The sequence below is a fragment of the Lissotriton vulgaris genome, chromosome 12, assembly GCF_964263255.1.
Source record: "Lissotriton vulgaris chromosome 12, aLisVul1.2, whole genome shotgun sequence".
NCBI classification, from domain to species: Eukaryota; Metazoa; Chordata; class Amphibia; order Caudata; family Salamandridae; genus Lissotriton; species Lissotriton vulgaris.
Window position 1 is genome coordinate 694,597,894 of NC_141700.1, and position 20,515 is coordinate 694,618,408.

The window sequence follows — 20,515 nt, forward strand, 5'->3', positions numbered from 1 at the left end:
GAATGAACACAGAGGAAAGAACCTTGCTGCTTATTTTTTGAAGAACTGCATACAGCATAACCAAAAGTGGAAGAACACTGACGCTTCTGCACAGAAGTCATTAAGAGATATCAAACACAGTGATCCAATTCAATAAGTAACTTTGTAGTCCCTGTGTTACATCATCACAATGGCAAATCTCAGAAATACTGGAATGCTATACTCATTTATAGTGCATAGCAAGGAATGAACAGATCTGGGAGATTTTGCAACATTTTTGATTTCTGAGGACTTTTCCCTTCTTCCAACTGGGAGAAGTAGGATTAAATAATATACAAATGCCACAGCGCATGTAAGTGCACATGAAAGAAAAGAACTATCTCTGAGGTTTTTGGAATAATGTTGGCTGATCAGAAGAGTTGTACAGCACCATAGTGAACATTATATAAAGCCATTTGGTTAAGTTCAGCTCTGTTCAAATATTGCAGCCGGGCTGATGAGAGGTGTTACCTCGAAACCGGTCCGGTCCTCGGATGCTTGATTCCTTTCAGGGAAGGACATGGCTTTTGTAGTTCGGACTGGACTGTTCCCATGGGGCACAGGGTCAGAGCTGATTTGCATATCGCCATTGTCTAACCCGGGGTGGTGTGGAGTGCAAAAAAGCGATGGATTTGGGCCCAGATTTTTTGACTGGGGTGAATGTGTGACATTGATCCACATTCTGTTCATCACCTGTTTCGTTTGCAAATATTGCATGGCAGCACCACATTCCCTCTTGCTCTGTAGAAAAGACACGGCATGGGAATTGAGGTGTGTAAGTTAGCAAAATCACTTCCGTGCTGCTCTCCCCATCATATGCAAAACCCACAAAAAACACCCTCAGTACATATACAGTTCTGGAAAGTGTTGCTGCACACAGAATTTAGTGTTTAGTCGTGTTCGTCACATAGCGTTTAGTCTACAGTAATATCTTGCTCACAGTGAATACTGTTTATTTGTACCACCCACATACTGTATTGTCCAAATGGTCTTATGTAACAGAGTGGAGCAGTCAATTGTAACCAGCATTTAGAGGATAGTGTATAGTGATATATGGCTCACACAGTACAGTGTTCAGTAGAGTGTGGATCACAAAGAACGTTGTTCATGAATTCAACCAAGCTTATAGTGTCCAGTAGCGCCCTCCAAACGTGGTATTCTTTCCAATAGTGTCCGGCCCACAAAGTATTGTTTAAAGTAGAGCATAGTACACAGAGTAGAGCTCAATAGTATGCTTCACACTGGTTACAGTTTTCGTTGTCAGTCACAGAGCGTGTACAATGCCCACTAGCACATGGCATAGAGAACATAACATTCAATAGTGCACAAATCACAGGGGATGGCGTTCAACAGTGCACTACTCTAAAGAGTGAGCAACACAAATGATAAAGCATGCTTGAGTTCGTGGCACAGAGTATAGTGTTCTGTAGTAAACATCCACAGGTCTGGGACTCAGATGCATGCATCCTTGGAGGCCTGCAAAGAATTACCTTTCTAATTAACTTTTACCGGCATTAGTTGATTGAGAAATACAGGGAAACTGGTTGGACATTACATTCCAGACAGAACAAACTGGACTATAACATCTATGATCGACCACAGCACTGCACGCAGAACGACCTCTAACCAGGTTTCCTCTTGGCCCTAAATGGGATTGACTCAACTTTCACTCTAAATAAGGCATGGTTTCGAATGAGAATTAGAAAAAAGAAATTCTCAAAATATGCCAATTAAAAGTGGGAAAAGAGAACACATGGGCAGTTGTTCCAGGTTTCACGCTTTGAGACCACAATGTAAAGGTGCTTTGTATTATTCAGTTTCTGAGCTGCATTTTTTTTATTGATGTCTTACTGACCTGTTGATAAATTCTTCATAGCAGGAATAAATGGCAGCGAGGCAGACAGCCACGAGATTGGGTAGCACTCGCGGATGAGGGCAATTTGCGGTAGGTCCATGCATGCTGCAGAAAAAACAAAAAGAATCTTAAAAAAATACTGTTGATAATATGGGTTATGCATCAAACACAATAATGTTCTAAAAATTTACAGACTGTCACAGGATGAGAAAAAAAAATACTTCACTTTTCCATATATCCAGTCATTCTATCTGCCTTAAGAGTCACACACAGCATTCTGCTCCTCTCCCACTCCTTACTGGCACACTACTTCCCTGGCGCACAAAAGCGGCCAACATGCAGAGAGGCTAAAAGAAGCATGGCCAAGCCCAAAAAAACAGTGGTATGCAGTAAGTTTTCAGAGCCTACAGGGACACGAGAGACAACAAAGCTGCAATGTAGTTTCCCCACACTGTGATTGCTCCTGAAATACTGCCTGTACCTGCCTAAAATGACGGCCGCAACAAACCCTCCTGCGTCCCTCCTGACCTTTTCTCCCTCCTCCCCCTACCCCCTACCCCTCTCCACTCTACTCTACTCTACTCCACTTTCCTGCTACTGATCTTTGCCCTCACCTTTCCTGGCCCTTAGTCCCCACCCTGTTTTCCTGTGAATTTTCCTGAGTCAATTGAGATCTAGCAATTTTGTCTGATGCCCGATGGAGCTACCTGGTTTAGCTATAGGGGAGACAGGCCGGGGATTCCCTCCATGGACATCACCTACCCAGTCGGTCTTTAGACAGACTTCCTTTTGTCTCTCCTGTCATCTCTTCCCGCATCCTCCCTCTATTTTTGTCTCTCCTTCTCTCCTCTCTCAACGTATTGAGTCTGAACTATTTTGTCTGATGCCCGATGGAGCTACCTGGTTTAGCTATAGGGGAGATGGACCGTGGATTCACGCCTTGGTCGTCACCTACCCAGTCGTTCTTTAGACAGACTTCCTTTTAGTCTCTTCCCTTATCCTCCCTTTCTCACCTCCCCTGCCCCCTCCACTACTTTTCTCTCTCCTTTCTCTCCTCTCCTAATTGTATTGACTATTTTGTGATGCATTGTGTAATTGTTGATCTTTTTCTGTAACATTGTTGATTCTCATGTAAAGCGCTCTGATACCTTCGGGTCTAGCCAGCGCTATATAAAACTCTTGAAATAAATAAAATCCGTATGTGAACTAGTCCACCCTAACCTCACCACCCTCATGGAATCATCTATTCACCCATGAACTCTCCCTACACTGATTAAGTCCATACTCACCTTAGTAATATCTCCTTCCTAGTTTCAACATATAGCCCTTTAACACACTGCTCCACTGGATGTACACTTCACACCCTTCAAACCTCCTCCATGCAAAAAACAATCAGTCTCTGGGATTTACTTATACAAATCACTCTTTCAGGTCTGTTAGCCCAAATGCTTCCACTGAAGACAACGATGACTACAGTTCCCAAAAATGATTATGTTGGTAAACGGCACTAGAGTGGAAAGTATGCACCAGGTGACATGGACAATTGAAATACATTAGAATCAAACGTTGTTGTTCTTTTCCTTGCTGGCATTGCTCACGCTTGGGCACACTGATTCATGATTTTGTCCTCTTATTTCTCCAGTCCCTCGTGAACTGAAATCAGCAGACTGCCACACATATTTAGTGTTCCTATCTCCTTTGAGTTCCCTTATCGTTTACACCACATAAATACAGGTGACACCCTTTCTTCAAGCGAGACCTAAACAATTGTATTTTAAGTTTTCTCCAGACCAGAACAAATTATTGGCCTTAATGGCGCAGGCTCCTCTCCGATTTGATCACTGCCCTTTCCAGACCGACAGTGTATCCCCTCGCCACAGATAATCCTTTGCACGCCCTTAACTACTGCTCTTCTGTATTCAGCTATTCTACTATCTGCCCCCATGGCACCATGCATCATCCTATTCTGTGCTATCATTCCTGTGGGGTGTGTCCTCCCACCTTAACTGTTGCCATGGATTCTGCTTTTACTGTTTCAGCCCCGTTAACTCTTCCTTCATTATCTCACGCTTCGTTGATCTAATCTTCCACTCTAATCCACAAAGTTGCCTCTGACTCAGCCTGCCTAGCTTTACTCCCATAAAGTCCCCTTTCCCTAATTGATTCTTCCACCTCGTTCACTTTTACCACTGATTCCGCCTTCCTTATTTCAGCTTTCACTGAGCGAATCATTCACAATAATTCTCACTATTAGCACCAATTGAGCCCTCTTAACTCTATTGTTCTGATTTCAAACTTCATCTATTTAATCTCCCTACTTGGATCTCGTTGTAACTACTGATTCAATTCCCCCTTTAACTCTACCCTATTGGATTCAGCCTAACCTCCAGCTGTCAACCCGTTTTCTATCAATTCTGTTAAACTAACTCCCTCTCTGCATTAACCATTTCCATCTACAAAAATCTGAACCTCCCTCTTTCACTCTCCCGCAAGGACTCGGGCCTCCCCCTTAACACTCCAAATTACCTCTATTCACCTTCCCAATACCTCCTAACTCTCCTCCATAAGGTTGTTAGTCCCGCCACTTAACTTTCCTGTACTCCAAAGGCAACCATGCACTGAACCTAAGGACTGGAATGAGAATGGTCTTTACCATCTGTTCATGAAATTCAGACTGTGCTTCACTTGCCAATTGATAAATTTAAGGTCATGCAATCTAGAGCAGACATGGAACTGTTCCACAGCAATAGCGTTATATAGCGGTCTGTTATCAGTTCAAGCAGAGCAAGAAATTATGTTGCCAGTTGTGAGGAAGTGTTCACCAGCTCAGCCAGAAGTGACATTTAGAAGGACATTTCCATCACTTCAAATCAGACCTCCTGAGTTAGACTGCAGACTCAAAAATAGGAATTCAAGGAATCCCCTCCAACACACATTTTTTTAGGTAAAACTGCTAACCAATTGGGCTTGGGTTGCGTGTGTTGCAGGTCACAGATGACCTGGTTTAGCAGTTCAGGCTGGAACAAGACTGATTCGCATATGTCAGATTCTAATCTGAGGTGGCATGGTGGGCAAAAGAGTGGCTGGTTGAAATGCATCCCAGAGTGATTGCCAGTGGTTAGTCTTATTGCAAGCATTTCTCCTATCACCATTTTTTGGTTTGATGTAACACACTGGATGGCCAAATATATGCCCAGTTCCTTGATCACTGTACCACTGAAATCAAGCAACACCCAACTAAAGAGGCTGAATCAGTATGAAACTGGTCTTGAGTTGCTTGTGTTCTGGTTCAGAGTGTATCCGGCTTGGCAATACAGACTGGACTGTTCTTATTGGATTAGGACCAAGACTGATTTATATATGCCTGGGTCTAATCTGTGGGGGCATGGTGGGCAAATGAACGGTGGGTTGGAATGCTACTCCGAGCGATTGTCAATGGTTAGACTTATTGCAAGACTTCACCTTTTGTGAGTTTAATCAATACTGCATCATGATTCCCAAATCACTGTTATTGCTTTCCACCAAGCCTGTCTGTGCTCTTCATGCACTAGTGTAGCCCTGTGTAATGCACCTTGAAACTATTGTGGTGGCATGTGGGCGCCTTATGAACAGCCTCACTCTCTCACTCTTTGCAAACTATTGTAACAAAGAAAAGATTTAAGGAATAATGCGATGGTTCACAGAAATACTCGGAAAATATGAAAAGCATACAATATTTGGATCCTTTGAGTAGTATTATCACCTGGACTTGCCATGGTAGTACAAGTTCAGATTAGTGCATCAAAGTTATGTGCAGAACAGTCCAGATACCCCAGCAAGGTTTGGTGGACGCAGACACAACATTCCTAGGATCAGCCCAATATCCTGTGCCGTACGTGCATCTGCGAGTTTTGACACCTGCACTATGTGAGGGAGTGAAGCCCTGTACAAAGTCTGCAGCGATGGAACATTGTGCATAAGAATTACAAGAGATGTGGTCATTCTGTTCTTCGGAGACAGAAAGCTTGTTTTGCACATGTGCTCAAGTTGGAAGGTTTCCTATTGGCTACAGTATCGCTTAATTTTCTGGCGCTGCTGAAGATCGTTCTGTGGTCACTCTGACCCAAGACAACACAACCAAGGATCTTAAATCTTACAGAAGGAGTCTTTCTGTGAGGAGGGACAGGAACAAACTCTCATGAGAACCTTCACAGTTGAGAAACCTTTAGTGTTGTCTGCTGATCATTAACGCCAAATCTCCTTGTCTCACCCAATAAAAAGAGGAACAGCTTCAGAAGGGTAAAATCCAAACACATCACAGAACACTTCACTGATACTACAAACAATTGTAAATATACCAAAGTCTGAAGTGCAAGGATATCCCAAAGACACATTATCACCGCAGGAAAAAACACTAACTTCTGTGGTCCATCAAAAGAAGGAGGAGATAAAAGGTGAAAGGGTAAGGCCATCACACCTGTATCCTCACACCTTCTACACAACAGAGAGGGTACCACTGAGTAGGTGAATGGTATGGACTTTACATAGACATTATCCACATATCGAGAGATGAAATAGTCAACTACTGAAGGGCAAGACACATCACAGATAGTTCATTCAGAGACAGAAACCATGTGCACAAAAGTGGAGTTGAAAGCAAATAGGTGGAAGGGAGGAATCTGACTTATGATTCAATGCTACGACAAACAGGCTACAGTGCCACACCTCCTACACACCAATTGATGACAGGAACAGGCAAATACTAGGTTGTGTATGGCACATAGAAACCTCATGCACAGGGGACCATAACTATCCATCAAAGGAAAAGGTATGGTCAACAGGTGGATTACATGCCCAGCATGAATACAGATCATCTGCAGACTGAGACCTTCTTACGCATCAACGGGAAAACAGTAAAACAGGTTGAAAAAGTGACATCTCAAGGCCACGACATCTGAGATTATACTCTTCTGAAGCACCCACGCCCCAAAACCTAGCTTCTTCCTTCAGTAAACAAGGTCTACTCAATTGTATGGGAACTTCAAACCTAAATGTGTTCCATAGGGACAAAGTGCTAAGAGTTAGAGAGATGCAGAAATATGCAGGTGATACATACCTCTGGATAAACTTCTTCACCACCTCCATGCCAGCGTTAAGCTCATTCAGTGCTAGGATGTACTCCTGTGTGAAGAGTCTCAGCCGAGGGCATTTCCCGAAGTCCTGTGAAGAGAAGTTCAGTCTTAGAGGGACAGAAAAGGCTGGTTTTCATTTAGATTTACATACATTAAAGGCTGTGAATAATCTCTTGGAGTTATCATACAGCACGACTGTTTGTGTTGTAAGCAAATAATCCTACTTGGATTCTCCATAAGACAATCATTGAGAAAGCACAAAACTACCAATTCCTTGAGACTTTGTGAACTGTGAAAATCACAACCAATCAGAAGTGGGAAAGAACAGCCGACCACTAGAGGCACATGGTGTGTGTATGTACAGTATCTGTGTTGCACTCGATGCCTCATCTTTCCTGTCAGCTTTTTGGAATAAGAATATGATCTTATTCGTCATATTTACAATATTGTCCTTTAAAGAAATCGGACCATAGCACACTAGCTGTTGTACTTTATTGCAGTATTTATATAGCACTTACAACCCCTATGTGGGGTGCTGAAGCACTTCTGACAGGTATGCGAGACTGCAACTTTGATGCGATTAGCAGTTTTCTATGACTGCCGCTTCTGTACTTGGTTTTCAGTATCAATGTTAACCTGGATACGACCTGTGGCAGGCCAAGCCCTCCAATTAGGATGCCTCACTTTCCATCGGAGGTAGATTTAGTAGCCTCTGTTCTCTAGCTTACAATACATATTTGCATTGGTGATCAGCTGCACACGATTTAAAGACAGCCTGGGCAGCTCAGAGTAGAGCTCTTCTTATCGAGATGGATTAAAAGATGATGAACCTTTTTTATTATGAAGCAAGATGCATTGTACAAACTTACAGAACCGTTCCATCAGACCATGATGAAAAACACATTTGGTCCAAGCACCGATTAGTAAGTGATGCTATGGCAAAGAAGAATTAACACAAGACACGTAGGACATAATATTAATTTATCCTCTCAGTCATTTGAGGATAACTGGAGGCTGGATGGGGATGTTGAAGAGGTGGACCCAGGATCAATGGGGTATGTGTGAAGTCATTTGCTGTCGAAGCTTTAGCACTGGAAGATGTATCTTTTTAGAAAAATCCCCAGGTAATCAGTGATCCCTCGGAGTCTGAAACCTTAGTGTGAATGTTCTTGTGGACCCCATTAGAAGACGGTTGTACGAGGACAACAGACAACTCACTGATACGAAGTATCTGTGCACCACAGAAACACGGCGAGACACAACTTGCTGTGTCTCTGTGGTTATGAAGTCAAGATCCCGTTCAGTGCTGAAGACGCTACCCTTTCCCATCACCCATTCTGCATTAGATTATGTTTTGGGAGCGCGCCCAAGCCCAGCAAAGGCAAAGATTCCAAGTATCAATTTCAGCCAGGATTCGCCTTTAGTTCCACAAATGAACAAAGTCATATCTTGTCCTCAAGATATAAGGATTGCTTTCAGTGCTTTGATGTCAACTGCATTCATACTGGATTGATATTCGAACGATGAGCAGGCTTTAGGTACTTCAAACATCTACAGATGTGACTACGTCAAACCAACATCAGAGTGCTGTACTGGCTGTCCGCGGGGAAGTGGGAGGGGGTTAAAACCATCTGTTTCTCATAGACTGTGCTGCGTGTGGGCCGCCCATAACACTAGACGTCCCAATGCAAAAAAATATTAGTCCTTTGGGCGTTGAAATCCGCTGACCTCAGAATGTTAAATATTTCTGGATTTCCCATCTCCCCAGCTCTGCTAGACATAAATCTGTGACGATTTCTCCAGAAATACAATTTATCTCGTACAGCATAATATTTAACTAAACACATTTGCTTTCACAGAAGCATTTATGTTTAATGAATATCTGTGTAGCTAAACAGCAATAGGTATATTTCTATAACCATTCATGTTTTTCTGTTCTGCACATACGCAGTGCTGCGCAAGCATGCCAAAGACCCCAAAGAAAGTACGTTGGGTATAAAAATACAGGCATTAAATAGGCTGCAGTGGGCAATACATCTCTATGCCCATGGCCACACAATATTTTGGCGATTAAAGAACAAAAGAATTTTACTGCAGTAAGTTATTTCTATTTCTCCTCATAAAGACGGAGCAACAACCTCAGAGGTTTTTCCCCATGCCTAAAGAACATCTCAGTTGACAAGCGAAATAACTTTAACGCTCTATAAGACCTGAAGAATGGGGGGATATTTTTAATAACTGTTATCAAATAGAAGAACCCGCAAGGAAATGCCCAACAGTCCAAGTGATCATGCCCGGACCCCCCTCTTGGTAAACAGATATGCATCAGGTCTACCTGGAAATCCAGAGGATGACTGATTTAGGTTATGTTTTTCAGTACTGGCGGTCTTGGCACACCCTGGAGAAGTCTTTAATTCCCGTGGCATAGGGGTGCTAGCGAGGGAGAACTACGACAAACTAGTGGATGCACAGAAGTACACATAGTCGGTGATGACATGGCGGGCGGCAATACTATATTTGTGCCAACAGCAAAGCCTGTTTGAAGAAGTGCAAGTAGACCTTTGAGGTGGGGGATGGGAGGGGTGTGTGCATATATATATATATATATATATATATATATATATATATATATATATATATATATATATATATATATATATATATATAAAAAACATTAAAGACTTTTTGCGAGAAGAAACAGCGTCGACTCATGTTTGGAAGTGTGGAAAAATGTAATCGGACCATGTTTGGGAGGTCCGCAACGTCGATGCGCCCTTTGTTCTGGAGGTGGTGGGAGCTCTCAAACAAACATGGAACATATAATATATTATATACAGGTGACTCCGTGCCTTGTTTTCTGGATGACCATGACTACTTCAGTTAGATGGAAGCACACTAAAGACTAACACCGGAACTGCAGACAACAGTGGCAACTTTTTACTAAAAGGGCATTTGATAAAGGATATTATCGAAACGAGTCATGCCTGATGTAAATAAATGTAAATGGTGAACTTTTTAACTCCGCTGTGTCGCCTCATAATCTGCCTCGCAAGATGGAGATTAGCCTTGGGATAAATAGCGTGTGCTTGTAACACGCGAGGATGGCCCTCCCACAAGCGTTCAGGGAATCGTTATGGAATTGCGTAGACTCCCCGACCGCCTCACACTCCAGCGGCATCAGAGGACACGCTGCCAAATGGCAGTTCATACCTGCATGAAGAGGAGCTGTTACTTCACCAGCCTCTCAGACCCTGAAGCCATCTGATGTGCGGGGCTGGGAGTGAGGGAAAATGGACACCACACCTCATAGCCCAGAACATGTGTGGCAGTTCCTGCCTGGAAAACGCCGCAGGTCGGGTCTCCAATGGGAGAAGAACGAACAAACCGACCAAACGGAGCCACAATCCAGCATGAGGGAAACACTGCATGCTGGAGGATGCAGTCCTACTCAGGGGGCAACAGGTGACTCTGTGCCTTTTTTTCCGGATGACCATGACTACTTCAGTTAGATGGAAGCACACTAAAGACTAACACCGGAACTGCAGACACCAGTGGCAACTTTTTACTAAAAGGGCATTTGATAAAGGATATTACCGAAACGCGTCATGCCTGATGTAAATAAATGTAAATGGTGAACTTTTTAACCCCGCTGTATCGCCTCAATCTGCCTCGCAAGATGGAGATTAGCCTTGGGAGATATATATATATATATCTATATTGTCCCTCCGTGGAAAGCTATGCCTCTCCGCATGGACTGCAGCAAAGTCACAGCAAGCTAGGCAAACCACCAGGACGCTCCCTCCTTTATTTCATTATCACACCGCTCATGTGACCAAAGCATTCTGGGACTGGTAGTCATATTGCCATACCTCATGTGTTTTTGCTTTTGAAAAACCCTTTAAAATATATATATATTTTGGGGGAAAGAAACAATGTCTCTCGTGGCCGCTTTCCTTTATCCAAAGCACCCCCTATTCTGCTCATCCCTCGTTCAAGTAAATGGAGGCAGACCAGCTCAGATTTTGCTTATTCCACTTAGTTTTAACTTCCAGTTTGCAGTTGGACTTGCTGTAGCAAGTATATGTTGACTGTCGAGGCCTGATATAGAGCTGGAAGAGCCTGGCGCAACAATGTTTGTTAGCGCCCCTACATGCCCACCTCTGTCATAGATTCCTCCACTACCAACATTTAACAGTGTCCCTCAGGTCTCCATAAGAAATGAGTTACTTACCTGTAACTGCAGTTATCCAGTATTGGTATCTTTCATAGATTCACATGCCTGATTCATTCCCAGTCCCCGATACATAAATAAAGTAGTGTCCCATTAGACATAAAGAGTAATAGGCCCAAGGGCCTCACGTTAGTAACATATCCATGTCCTTTTGTAAAAAGGACCAAACTCTAGAGAAGAGCCAATCAGCTATCACCTCCCTCTAGAACCCTCCTGGAAGGAGCTCCTGTTCCTCAGATTTTCGTAAGCACCGTGCTAAGTAGGCGTACTACTGAGAGAATTAGATGAGCCCTTCCAGGAGAGGTGGGAGGGTTGCATGTGAATCTATGAAAGACACCAATACTGGATAACTGCAGTTACAGGTAAGAAACACATTTCTTATCTTTCATAGATTTACATGCCTGAATCAGAGGAGCAAGCAATAATAAGCACATTTCGGATGGAACAGTAGATACAAATTCACCAGATAATAAAATATCAAAGTGACAAATAGAAAACATAAGAATGTAAGCAAAGATACCATCAAGAAATACAATAAAGAAATGTGCGTATACGAAAAAAGGATGGTGGGATGAAAAGAAGGCTCACCTCTATCGAAATAGAGAGTGTGGCTCACTGGTTAGAGGAGGCAGACCCTGATGCAGAGGTCAGACCCGGGACCAGGGTTCAATTCCCGACGCGGCAGGGTCTGGAGCTCAAAATGTCCACGGACTCGATAATTCTCGCCTCAGTGCCTACTCGAATCATGGGTTCACACTCTGCAACTCTGGGCAATAGCTTGCTTAATCTCCACTACGGCCCCACCGCGATGGGATGCCTGGTCTTCACCTTGGGGATGCCCAGTAGGGGTTATCTCGCAGGGAAAGCCAGGACGGGTTCCCAAAGCAAGCGCTAAGAGACCCGTCGGTGATTTGGCGCTATATAAATCGAAATTAACATTACATAACATAACATAGATGACGAAGTATTGCTTGTCCCACTGCAGCATCCTTCATAAGTTCTGTATCCAGGCAGTAGTGCTTGGTGAATGTATGCGGCGTCTTCCACGTTGACGCTCTGCAAATGTCTATTATAGGCACTCCTGCAAAGAGTGCCATGGATGTACACATCGCCCTATTGGAATGTGCCCTTACTTTAGATTAAAGGGGTTGCTCCGCCTGCTCGTGACAGAATGTAATAGCTGCAGAGATCCAGCGAGAAATGCTTTGTTTAGTGAGTGGAAGGCCTTTTCTAGGTCTATTGTAGGCCACAAAGAGCTTGTTGGATTCACGGAAGGTTTTCGTCTTCTCAATATAAAACTTTAGGCAGCGTTTAAGATCCATCGAATGCAGAGTCTTCTCTGGCGTGGTGTGGGGGTTTGGAAAGAAAGAGCGTAAGACTACAGGTTCGTTGAGATGGAAGTCTGACGGGAAATTTGGTACAAATTTTGGATTTGTTCGTAATATTACTCTGTCCTGTTTGAACTGTAGAAAAGGCTCCTGAATTGAGAAAGCCTGGAGCTCACTTACTCGTCTTGTTGAAGTAAGTGCGAGAAGGAGTGCCGTTTTCCAAGAGAGGTACTTAAGATCAGCCCTGCGTATCGGCTCAAAGGGATGTTTCATGAGTTGATTAAGGACTGTGTTGAGCTGCGAAGTAGGAGGTAAAGTCTTCACAGGAGAAAAAGTCCTGAAGAGGCCTTTAAGAAATTGTTTGATCAATCTCTGAGACCAGAGAGAAGGTCAGAAGAAGATCTTCTGTAACGGGATATTGCCGCCAAGTGAACTTTGATGGAGGCATGAGCAAGGCCTGAGTTTGCCAAATGGAGAAGGTAAGGCAATATTTGCACTGGAGAAGAAGAAAAGGGATGTATTTTCTGAGTGTTACACCAAATGCAAAACCTCTTCCATTTTAAAGAGTATGTCTTGTTGGTACTGTCTGCTCGAGCCCGAGCCAGAATGGCCCTACAATCCGGCTGAATATTTAGATTCTGAAATTCTTTGTACTCAAGAGCCAGGCGGATAACCTGAGAGATACCAGATCTGGATGCTGGACTTGCTGGTTGTTCATCGAGAGGAGAGAAGAAAACTGCCTCAACCGTATTGGCGGTTCCAGAGAAAGAAGGGGAAGCTCTGTGAAACAAATGTTGGTGTAGCCAAGTTGGGGCTATGAGAATGAGCGTGCAAGGTTCCGCTTTCAATTTCCTGAGGACTTTGGGAATCATCATAAACTGTGGAAAAGTGCATGCAAAGACGTTGCACCATGCGATCGAAAATGCATTCCCTAGAGATCGCTTCTGGGGATGCCAGCTTGCCAAGTGTTGGCATTTGGCGTAGTGCTTTGTAGCGAACAGATCGATTAGAGGAGTGCCTCATTGTGAGAATATCTGGTCAAGGATCCCCTGATCCAATTCCCACTCGTGAGACGTTGTGTGTTGTCTGCTTAGTGAATCGGCCAGAACGATGGAAGATATTGTGCAGGACCAACCAGTTCTAGATTTTTTGCTATTAGCGAGAGAGTGTTAGAGAGCGAGTTCCTCCTTGCTTGTTGAGATAGTGCATTGTCGTGGTATTGTCTGTACGTACAAGCACCAGAGAACTTTTGATTCTTGGGAGAAAAGCTTCAAGGGCGAGGAAGACCGCCCGTAGTTCGAAGAGATTTATATGAAACCCTTTTTCGAAGGGTGACCACTTTCCGCTTATCTGCAGTTCTTGAAGGAAAGCTCCCTAGCCTCCCAGTGAGGCGTCTGTTGTGATGATATGCAGTGAAGCTGGAAGCAAGAAGGGCAAGCCTTGAGAAAGGTTCTGAGGAGAAATCCACCATTGCAGAGCCTTGACCATCTGAGGGGTCATTCTTATGAGATCATCGAATGAACCTGTGCATTGGACCCATTGTGCTGAGAGTGCCTCCTGGAAAGGGCACATTAGAAGGCGGCAGTGTGGAACCAGCAAGTTACATGATGACATCATTCCAAGAAGGGATTTGAAGAGGCGAACCGTCAAGGTTCTCTTGGAGGCTACGAGAATGGCCAGTGCCAAGAGCTTGTCCTTTCTTTCCTGTGATGGGAAAGCTTTCTTTAGCTTTGTGTTGAGGGTAGCACCTAGGAAATGTATACGTTGAGAAGGTAGAAGGACTGATTTCTCCCGATTGAGTGTGAGTCCTAAATGATTGAAAAGTTGTAGACAAGCATTGGAAGACCTAGACGCGTCTTCTAAGGATGGTGCCTTGATCAGCCAATCGTCCAGACATGGAAAAACTTGATGGTGATGCTGTCTGAGATATGCAGCCACTGGAGAGAGGCACTTAGTAAAGATGCGAGGTGCAGACTTGAGCCCGAAAGGCAGGACGCAAAATTGAAAGTGTCTGCCCGCTACTGCAAACCTTAAGAACATTCTTGTGATTCCTGTGAATAGGGATATGAAAGTAAGCATCCTGAAGATCCAGTGACACCCATGTAATCTTCCACATCTAGAAGTTGTAAAACCTCCTGGATTGTCACCATACAAAACAACTGCTTTTTTAGGAATTTGTTGAGGGCTCTGAGGTCTAAAATTGGTTTCTATTTCTTTTCCTTTTTCTGTATCCGGAAGAAGCGGGAGTAAAATCCTTTTCCCCGTTGAGACAGAGGAACTCTTTCTATCGCCACCTTCTGGAGCATAAAAGAAATCTCCTGGAGAAGTATAGGTAAATTTTTGTGAAGCATAGGTCCGGGAGGGGTTTGTGGAGGGATGTGAATAAACTCTAGTGAATGGCAGAATTGAACTAATTGTAAAACCCAACCGTCCGTCGTAATTTGCTTCCAATTTGTCAGAAAGTGGGAAATTCTTCCTCCAATTCTTGAGGGTGGAGATGAACTGGAGACTGGCTGAAGTGAAGGGTCATTGCCGACAAGTGTTTTTTTGTTGACCTTTACCACCAAAGGATGATTTTCCATAAGATGATTGCTGCTGCTGCTGGCGCCGTTGATATTGTGGTTGATGTTTCTGACCAGAAGAGTATGACGACTGATATTGGTAATCCCCTCTAAAGAAGGACTGCCCTCTCCCCCTTGATCCACGAAAGGACGGACTTTTGAATTGGAGAGTTCCCAATGCTCTGGCTGTGTCTGTATCTTTCTTTAAACTTTGGAGAGCCTCATCAATTTGTGGTCCAAAGAGAAACTGGCCATCATAGGGCATATCCAAGATCTTCGTCTGTATTTCAGGACGAAAATAAGCTGCCTTTAACAAACCTTGTCTTAATACAGCTGCGCCAGCCAGCTGAAGAAATCCTGTTGACGCGATATCCATTGCGCAGTCTATTATTTCCGACGCTGTAATATTTTCTTTGCCTCTTCTTTTGAGTCTTCAGGCAAGGCCGCCAGATATGGAGCTATGTCTGCCCATAACGGTCTATTTTATCGCCCCAATAGCACTTAGGCATTGGATGCTTTTACTGTCAACGCAGATATTGAGGAAAAACGCTTTCCGATGTTATCCAACCTTCGGCCTTCTTTATCCAGCGGAGCTGTTAACGGGGCAGAAGGATTCTTGGACTTTTTCTGAGCCGCCTGTGTTATAACGGAGTCTGGCTTGGGATGTCCCATTAAACAAGCTGGAGCAGTATCAGGCGCCCTGTATTTCTTATCCAAGAGATGTAACACTGGAGGCACTGAGGAAGGATTTTGCATAATTTTCACCCCTTGACCCAACAAGTATTCTATTATGGGTATCGATCTTACTGATTTCTTGAAAGGCTCCTTGAAATCATACAAGAAACAGTCTTGCTGGTGAGAAGCCATGGGAATTGTGAAAACGTTGAGCTGCTCTCTCAACGACATTATGGAACCTCCCGATGTCTTCAGGTGGTGAGTCAGCCTGTGCAGGCACTGGAGAAGTGGGACAGGGAATGACGTAGTCGTCCCATTCATCATGGTTAGACTGGGTGTCCTTAAGTTCCCCCTCCTCATGCTGATCTTGCTCCTCATCATCAGTAGATGGAGGATGCGGTAAAATGACAGGTTCAGGTTGTAAATTTAAAGTTGGAGGCCATGGTCTTGGTGATGGAGACACCGCCGGGGGTTGAGGTTTAGGAGATGTTGGAAACCTCTGTTTGTAGTGCGTAATGAGGTATTGGAAGACAAACCATTGGTGGAGTTGGTGGTTGATATTCTTCCTCCTGTTCCTGGTCTTCCTCATCTGAACTGTCCTGATATTTTACATTAAGTTCAGAGGGGCTTGCTGCCATTTGAAACATGTCCCCCTCATCTGAATACTCCTCTTCCAGAAGACATGCTGGAGGCATGTGTTGGACGCTACTTGGCGATGTTAGGGCCGGCGGCAATGTCTTCTTTGTAATCTTTAGATGCACATATGTGCTTTTCAGATTTGGATCTGTCATCGCGACAAGCCCGTCGACGGTGTGGTCGTCGACGGTGAAAAGTCAACGGGTGCCGTAGTCGATGGAGTTATCGTTGACGGAGCCGTCATCAGCACTGCTGTCATCACCGGTGGAGATCTCGTCGACGGTATAGTCTTCGTCGACTGAGCTTTCGTCAACGATGGCGTGGATGTCGACGGGGCTGTCTTAGTCGGCGAGCTCATCGTCGACCCAGTCGTCGGAGATTGCAGCGTCAATGGTTGCTTCGACGTCAACGATGTCTCCTTGATCTTTATCGTCAACACGGTCTTACCTGCCGTCGACGATGAGATGAATGATGACGTTGCCATCGACGTGGTGACTTTTGTCGTCGACGAAGTCTCACATAAGGCTGTAGACACAGCTCTCCTCGTCACTGAAGTCATCATCGGAGTAGAAGTAGGCTTTTTGAAGGTGGGAACTTCCTGAGAGGACACCTTCGATGGTAGAGCCTTGGAGTGGACCTCAGAAGACTTCTTAAGTGTCTTCTTTTGAGGAGGCTGTGACGAAGGGCCCGGCGAAGCCACCCTTGGTCTTTTTTGAGAGGACTTAGAGGATACTGACGAGTCCTCACTCTCCTCAGAAGACTCCAGTTGGTCCCTGTCTTTCAGCCTTTGTAGCCAAATTAAAAGGCGTCCCTCCCGATCTTTGAGGGTTTTTGTGGAGAAGGTACGACATACCTTGCAATCCTTAGAAGAATGATCTGGATAAAGGCAATATAGACAATCTTGATGTTGGTCATCTATATGCAGTCTCTTCTTTCCATTTCTATCAAATAAATCCTTTTTACAACATTAGGATAATGAAAAACTGGGGAAAAAAATCATAACGCTCTAATTTATATTGTGCAGTTTGCATGCAACTCGTTGACGGCAGTTAATATCTCACTGTTCTATATTAGGATTTTAACTTATAAACTCAAGTAAAAAAAAGGATCTCTCAGTAACCCGCTGACCTATTAATATTACATGCATTTTGTGATCTGCAGGGTACACCTTCTTTGCAGCTGGTATATTAACACAGAGCTACCTTTCGAGGAGTCATAACTTCAACTAGACAAAACTTCGGTCTCTCTCCAGGAAGAACATTAATCACTGAACTTATACTGACATTTTTGTTGTTACCTGAAAATTGCCTGAGGCCAAGAACATGACAGCAAGTGTTTTTAAAACCTAATGTAGCTGCAAACACGGGGCCCCCACCAGAAGTCAGTGCCTGGTGCGGTGGCACCGGTCGCACTGCCCTAGAAACTGTTTATTGAAGCTACTTTCCCTGGAAGGAGAGAGGCTGGAAAATAATCTTTTGCCAGCTTCTAAAATTAAAACCTGTAGGAAAAAACAATATCATTTGCTAGATTCCCGGGTTTCTGCCGCTGCCCGCGTCCCACACATGGGGACATTGGCAGGGCAGCCACACTTAAGCTCCGGCCGCCCCTAGCTCTGCCTCTGTCCTGCTCCGGTTTCCTGTTCGCCCGCCTGAGCGCTGCACCCACCCTATCCTCGTACCCAGCGGCTGGACAGGCGGCGCGGACATGTTGAATAATTTTAATGTTTTTTCTTGTGTTGCAGGCGGAGTTACAAGGCGATCTGGAGACAGACGGGTACAGTAAGGGTACCTCTGCGGCAGACTGGTACAGTAAGGGTACCTCTGCCTGGCACAGTAAGGGTGCCTGCGCCAAGGACCTGGAGCCGCAGGAGGTTCCGGGAAACCGCGACGGCGCCCAGTTAGTCCTTCAGGCGGTCGGGGGCCTGAACCGACCGGGTGTGTGCCATACCGCTCCGCCCTGAAAGGGGGGGCGGGAGTATAAGATAAGGATCTACAAGGTGCTGCACTGTCCGAGCGTCGACTCACCGTGCTAGATGGCTCATTAGGCAGGCGGGACAGCAAGGGGCTGCCTGCCTTGGATCGCCTGTAAGATAACCCATCAAATGTCATACGCTTGTTGTATGAAAATAAACCTGCAGCAGTTCTCACCCAGAAACAATGTGTCCAGTGTAATTATTATATGGGCAAAATGTGTATGATGTTGGGTGGGAGCGGATGACTGTGTGGGCACTATTCCTCCACCACGTAATTGTATTGCCCAGTTCCGTAATAACTTCTTAGGCATGCAGTCTGAGATGCTAATTTGGAGGGGCTGTTTGTAATGATGTATATTTGTTATGTCAGGACATAGACTTAATTTTTTGTTTAGAATGTAACGCGTAGTGACGGTCTTTTTCGGATCCGTTGCAGTAATTTCTCTTGTAACTTTTGAAATACTGTAAATTTGCATTTAGCCCTATACACGCGTGCTCAAAGTCAACAGGGGATATCATTTCAGTATGTTAACATTGCGCAAGTGATTGTGCAGCGGGTCAGGCGAAGAGGGAGGTTATACAAGCCAGTGGACAAAAACAGATCCTACTTTGGCTCAGCTAAACATGCAAGCCACTGAAAAATATTGTCTATCGCTGAACGAGTAGTGAGTTACTTTGCACATTAGTAGCTTATGCATACTGTGCATCACCTGGACATAAAAACATAAAAAGTTACCACATTGACCGCAACACCATGTGCAGACTATCTCCAGATGCTAGGCAGTGGGCTCGTTACTGACGCGGGTTACATTTAAAGCACTTCAAACATGCCAATCCGACAAGCAAACCTATAACCTCAAGCCCGCAGGATGTGACCTTACCAAGCAACTCTGAGACAGAACACAATACCAAAAACACATCATAATAGAAAGACTCCGGCCGCAACGAATGATGGAAACCTTAGAATCGCGTGGAAGGCTTGCTAAAGGCTGGGAGAGCTCAGGGGCATGATCACACCATACGGTGTGGTTTATAACTGCCTCTGACATGGAAGAACATGTAAAATGTCAAGAGGCGTGCTACACGGTCCTTCAAGGCTCAGCTCAGGTCCAAAATGGTCTCACTGGAAAACGCCTGCTTACTCCCCAAACCAAAAACTCCTGCTGCTCTATGCGTACCTTCGGATTCATGATACTGTTTCCGGTTGCATCTGTGTTCTTGTTTTGCATACGTCACTTACTATTTTTGTCCAGAATTGTGGCCTTTGTTTTCATATTTGAATCCCCTCCAAGGACAGATCTCTATTCTAAGCACTAGTTAAAATCCAAAAGCAACTTTTCTGGGGAGGGTTTTATTGACCATTGCGAAATGTACAAAAGACGTTTATGCGTCTGAGAGAGTTTGAGGGCCTGATGCCAATGCTATGGCCTTTGAGCCACAGTGGGTTGGCACGTCTGCTCTGTAAATGCCAGAAATACAGAAAAAATGTTACAAAGACAAGGGCACTTTTCCCCAATGTAAACTCAGATTCATGAAAGCTGACACTGACCACCACTCGGTTCACTGGGAAATATGTAGTCGGTGGTGCCGGGCTTGACGCTTCGCGAGTCAGTGGTTAGACTCAACCACCAGAGTGCATCCATGTGCTACCATGTGCTAAACTTCCCTTTCTGGACCCCAGACACACATTACAAGGGTTCCATTCAAAATTCAAAGCAAAAGCAGTTAGAGACAATCTCTGACCATGTTAAGTTGAGCTCTCCTAAGTACTGGGGGGGAAAGTTGCTCTGATCATTGGGATACGAGGAGGTGAATCGAAGCTGATTTTATAGGTGGAGATAAAACAAGTGCCTAACACTACAACAAGAATAGTTCAGCTGTTATGAAGAAAAACAGAAAGAAGTAAAGATTTTGTAATATAAAAGGCATAGAAGGGACTAGCACACAGTGAGGTACGTAAAGCTTCTACACTTAAAAAAAAATACAAACAAATTAAAATGTAAACAAAAAAATAATACAATGGGGAACATTCGATATGGAAAAATTGATCAAGACTTTATTCTTCACAGCGACCTTTGTCATTCCAACTTCAGAACAAGAGCGACTAAGTTCACATTTTCCGGCCCTA

The 20,515-nt window shown here is 44.3% G+C and overlaps 1 protein-coding gene across 4 annotated transcripts in view; it reads right to left on the bottom strand.

Annotated features, from left to right (window-relative positions):
- CMIP (c-Maf inducing protein) overlaps positions 1-20,515 on the bottom strand; it is a 559,349-nt gene that overhangs the window by 105,551 nt on the left and 433,283 nt on the right. For all 4 annotated transcript variants that reach the window (XM_086945892.1, XM_086945891.1, XM_086945890.1 and 1 more), the window contains 2 exons: positions 6,969-7,072; positions 1,874-1,978 (listed from right to left, as the gene is read on the bottom strand). In XM_086945892.1, coding sequence (XP_086802018.1) covers positions 1,874-1,978; positions 6,969-7,072 — 209 coding nt within the window. The remainder of the gene's footprint in view (positions 1-1,873; positions 1,979-6,968; positions 7,073-20,515) is intronic.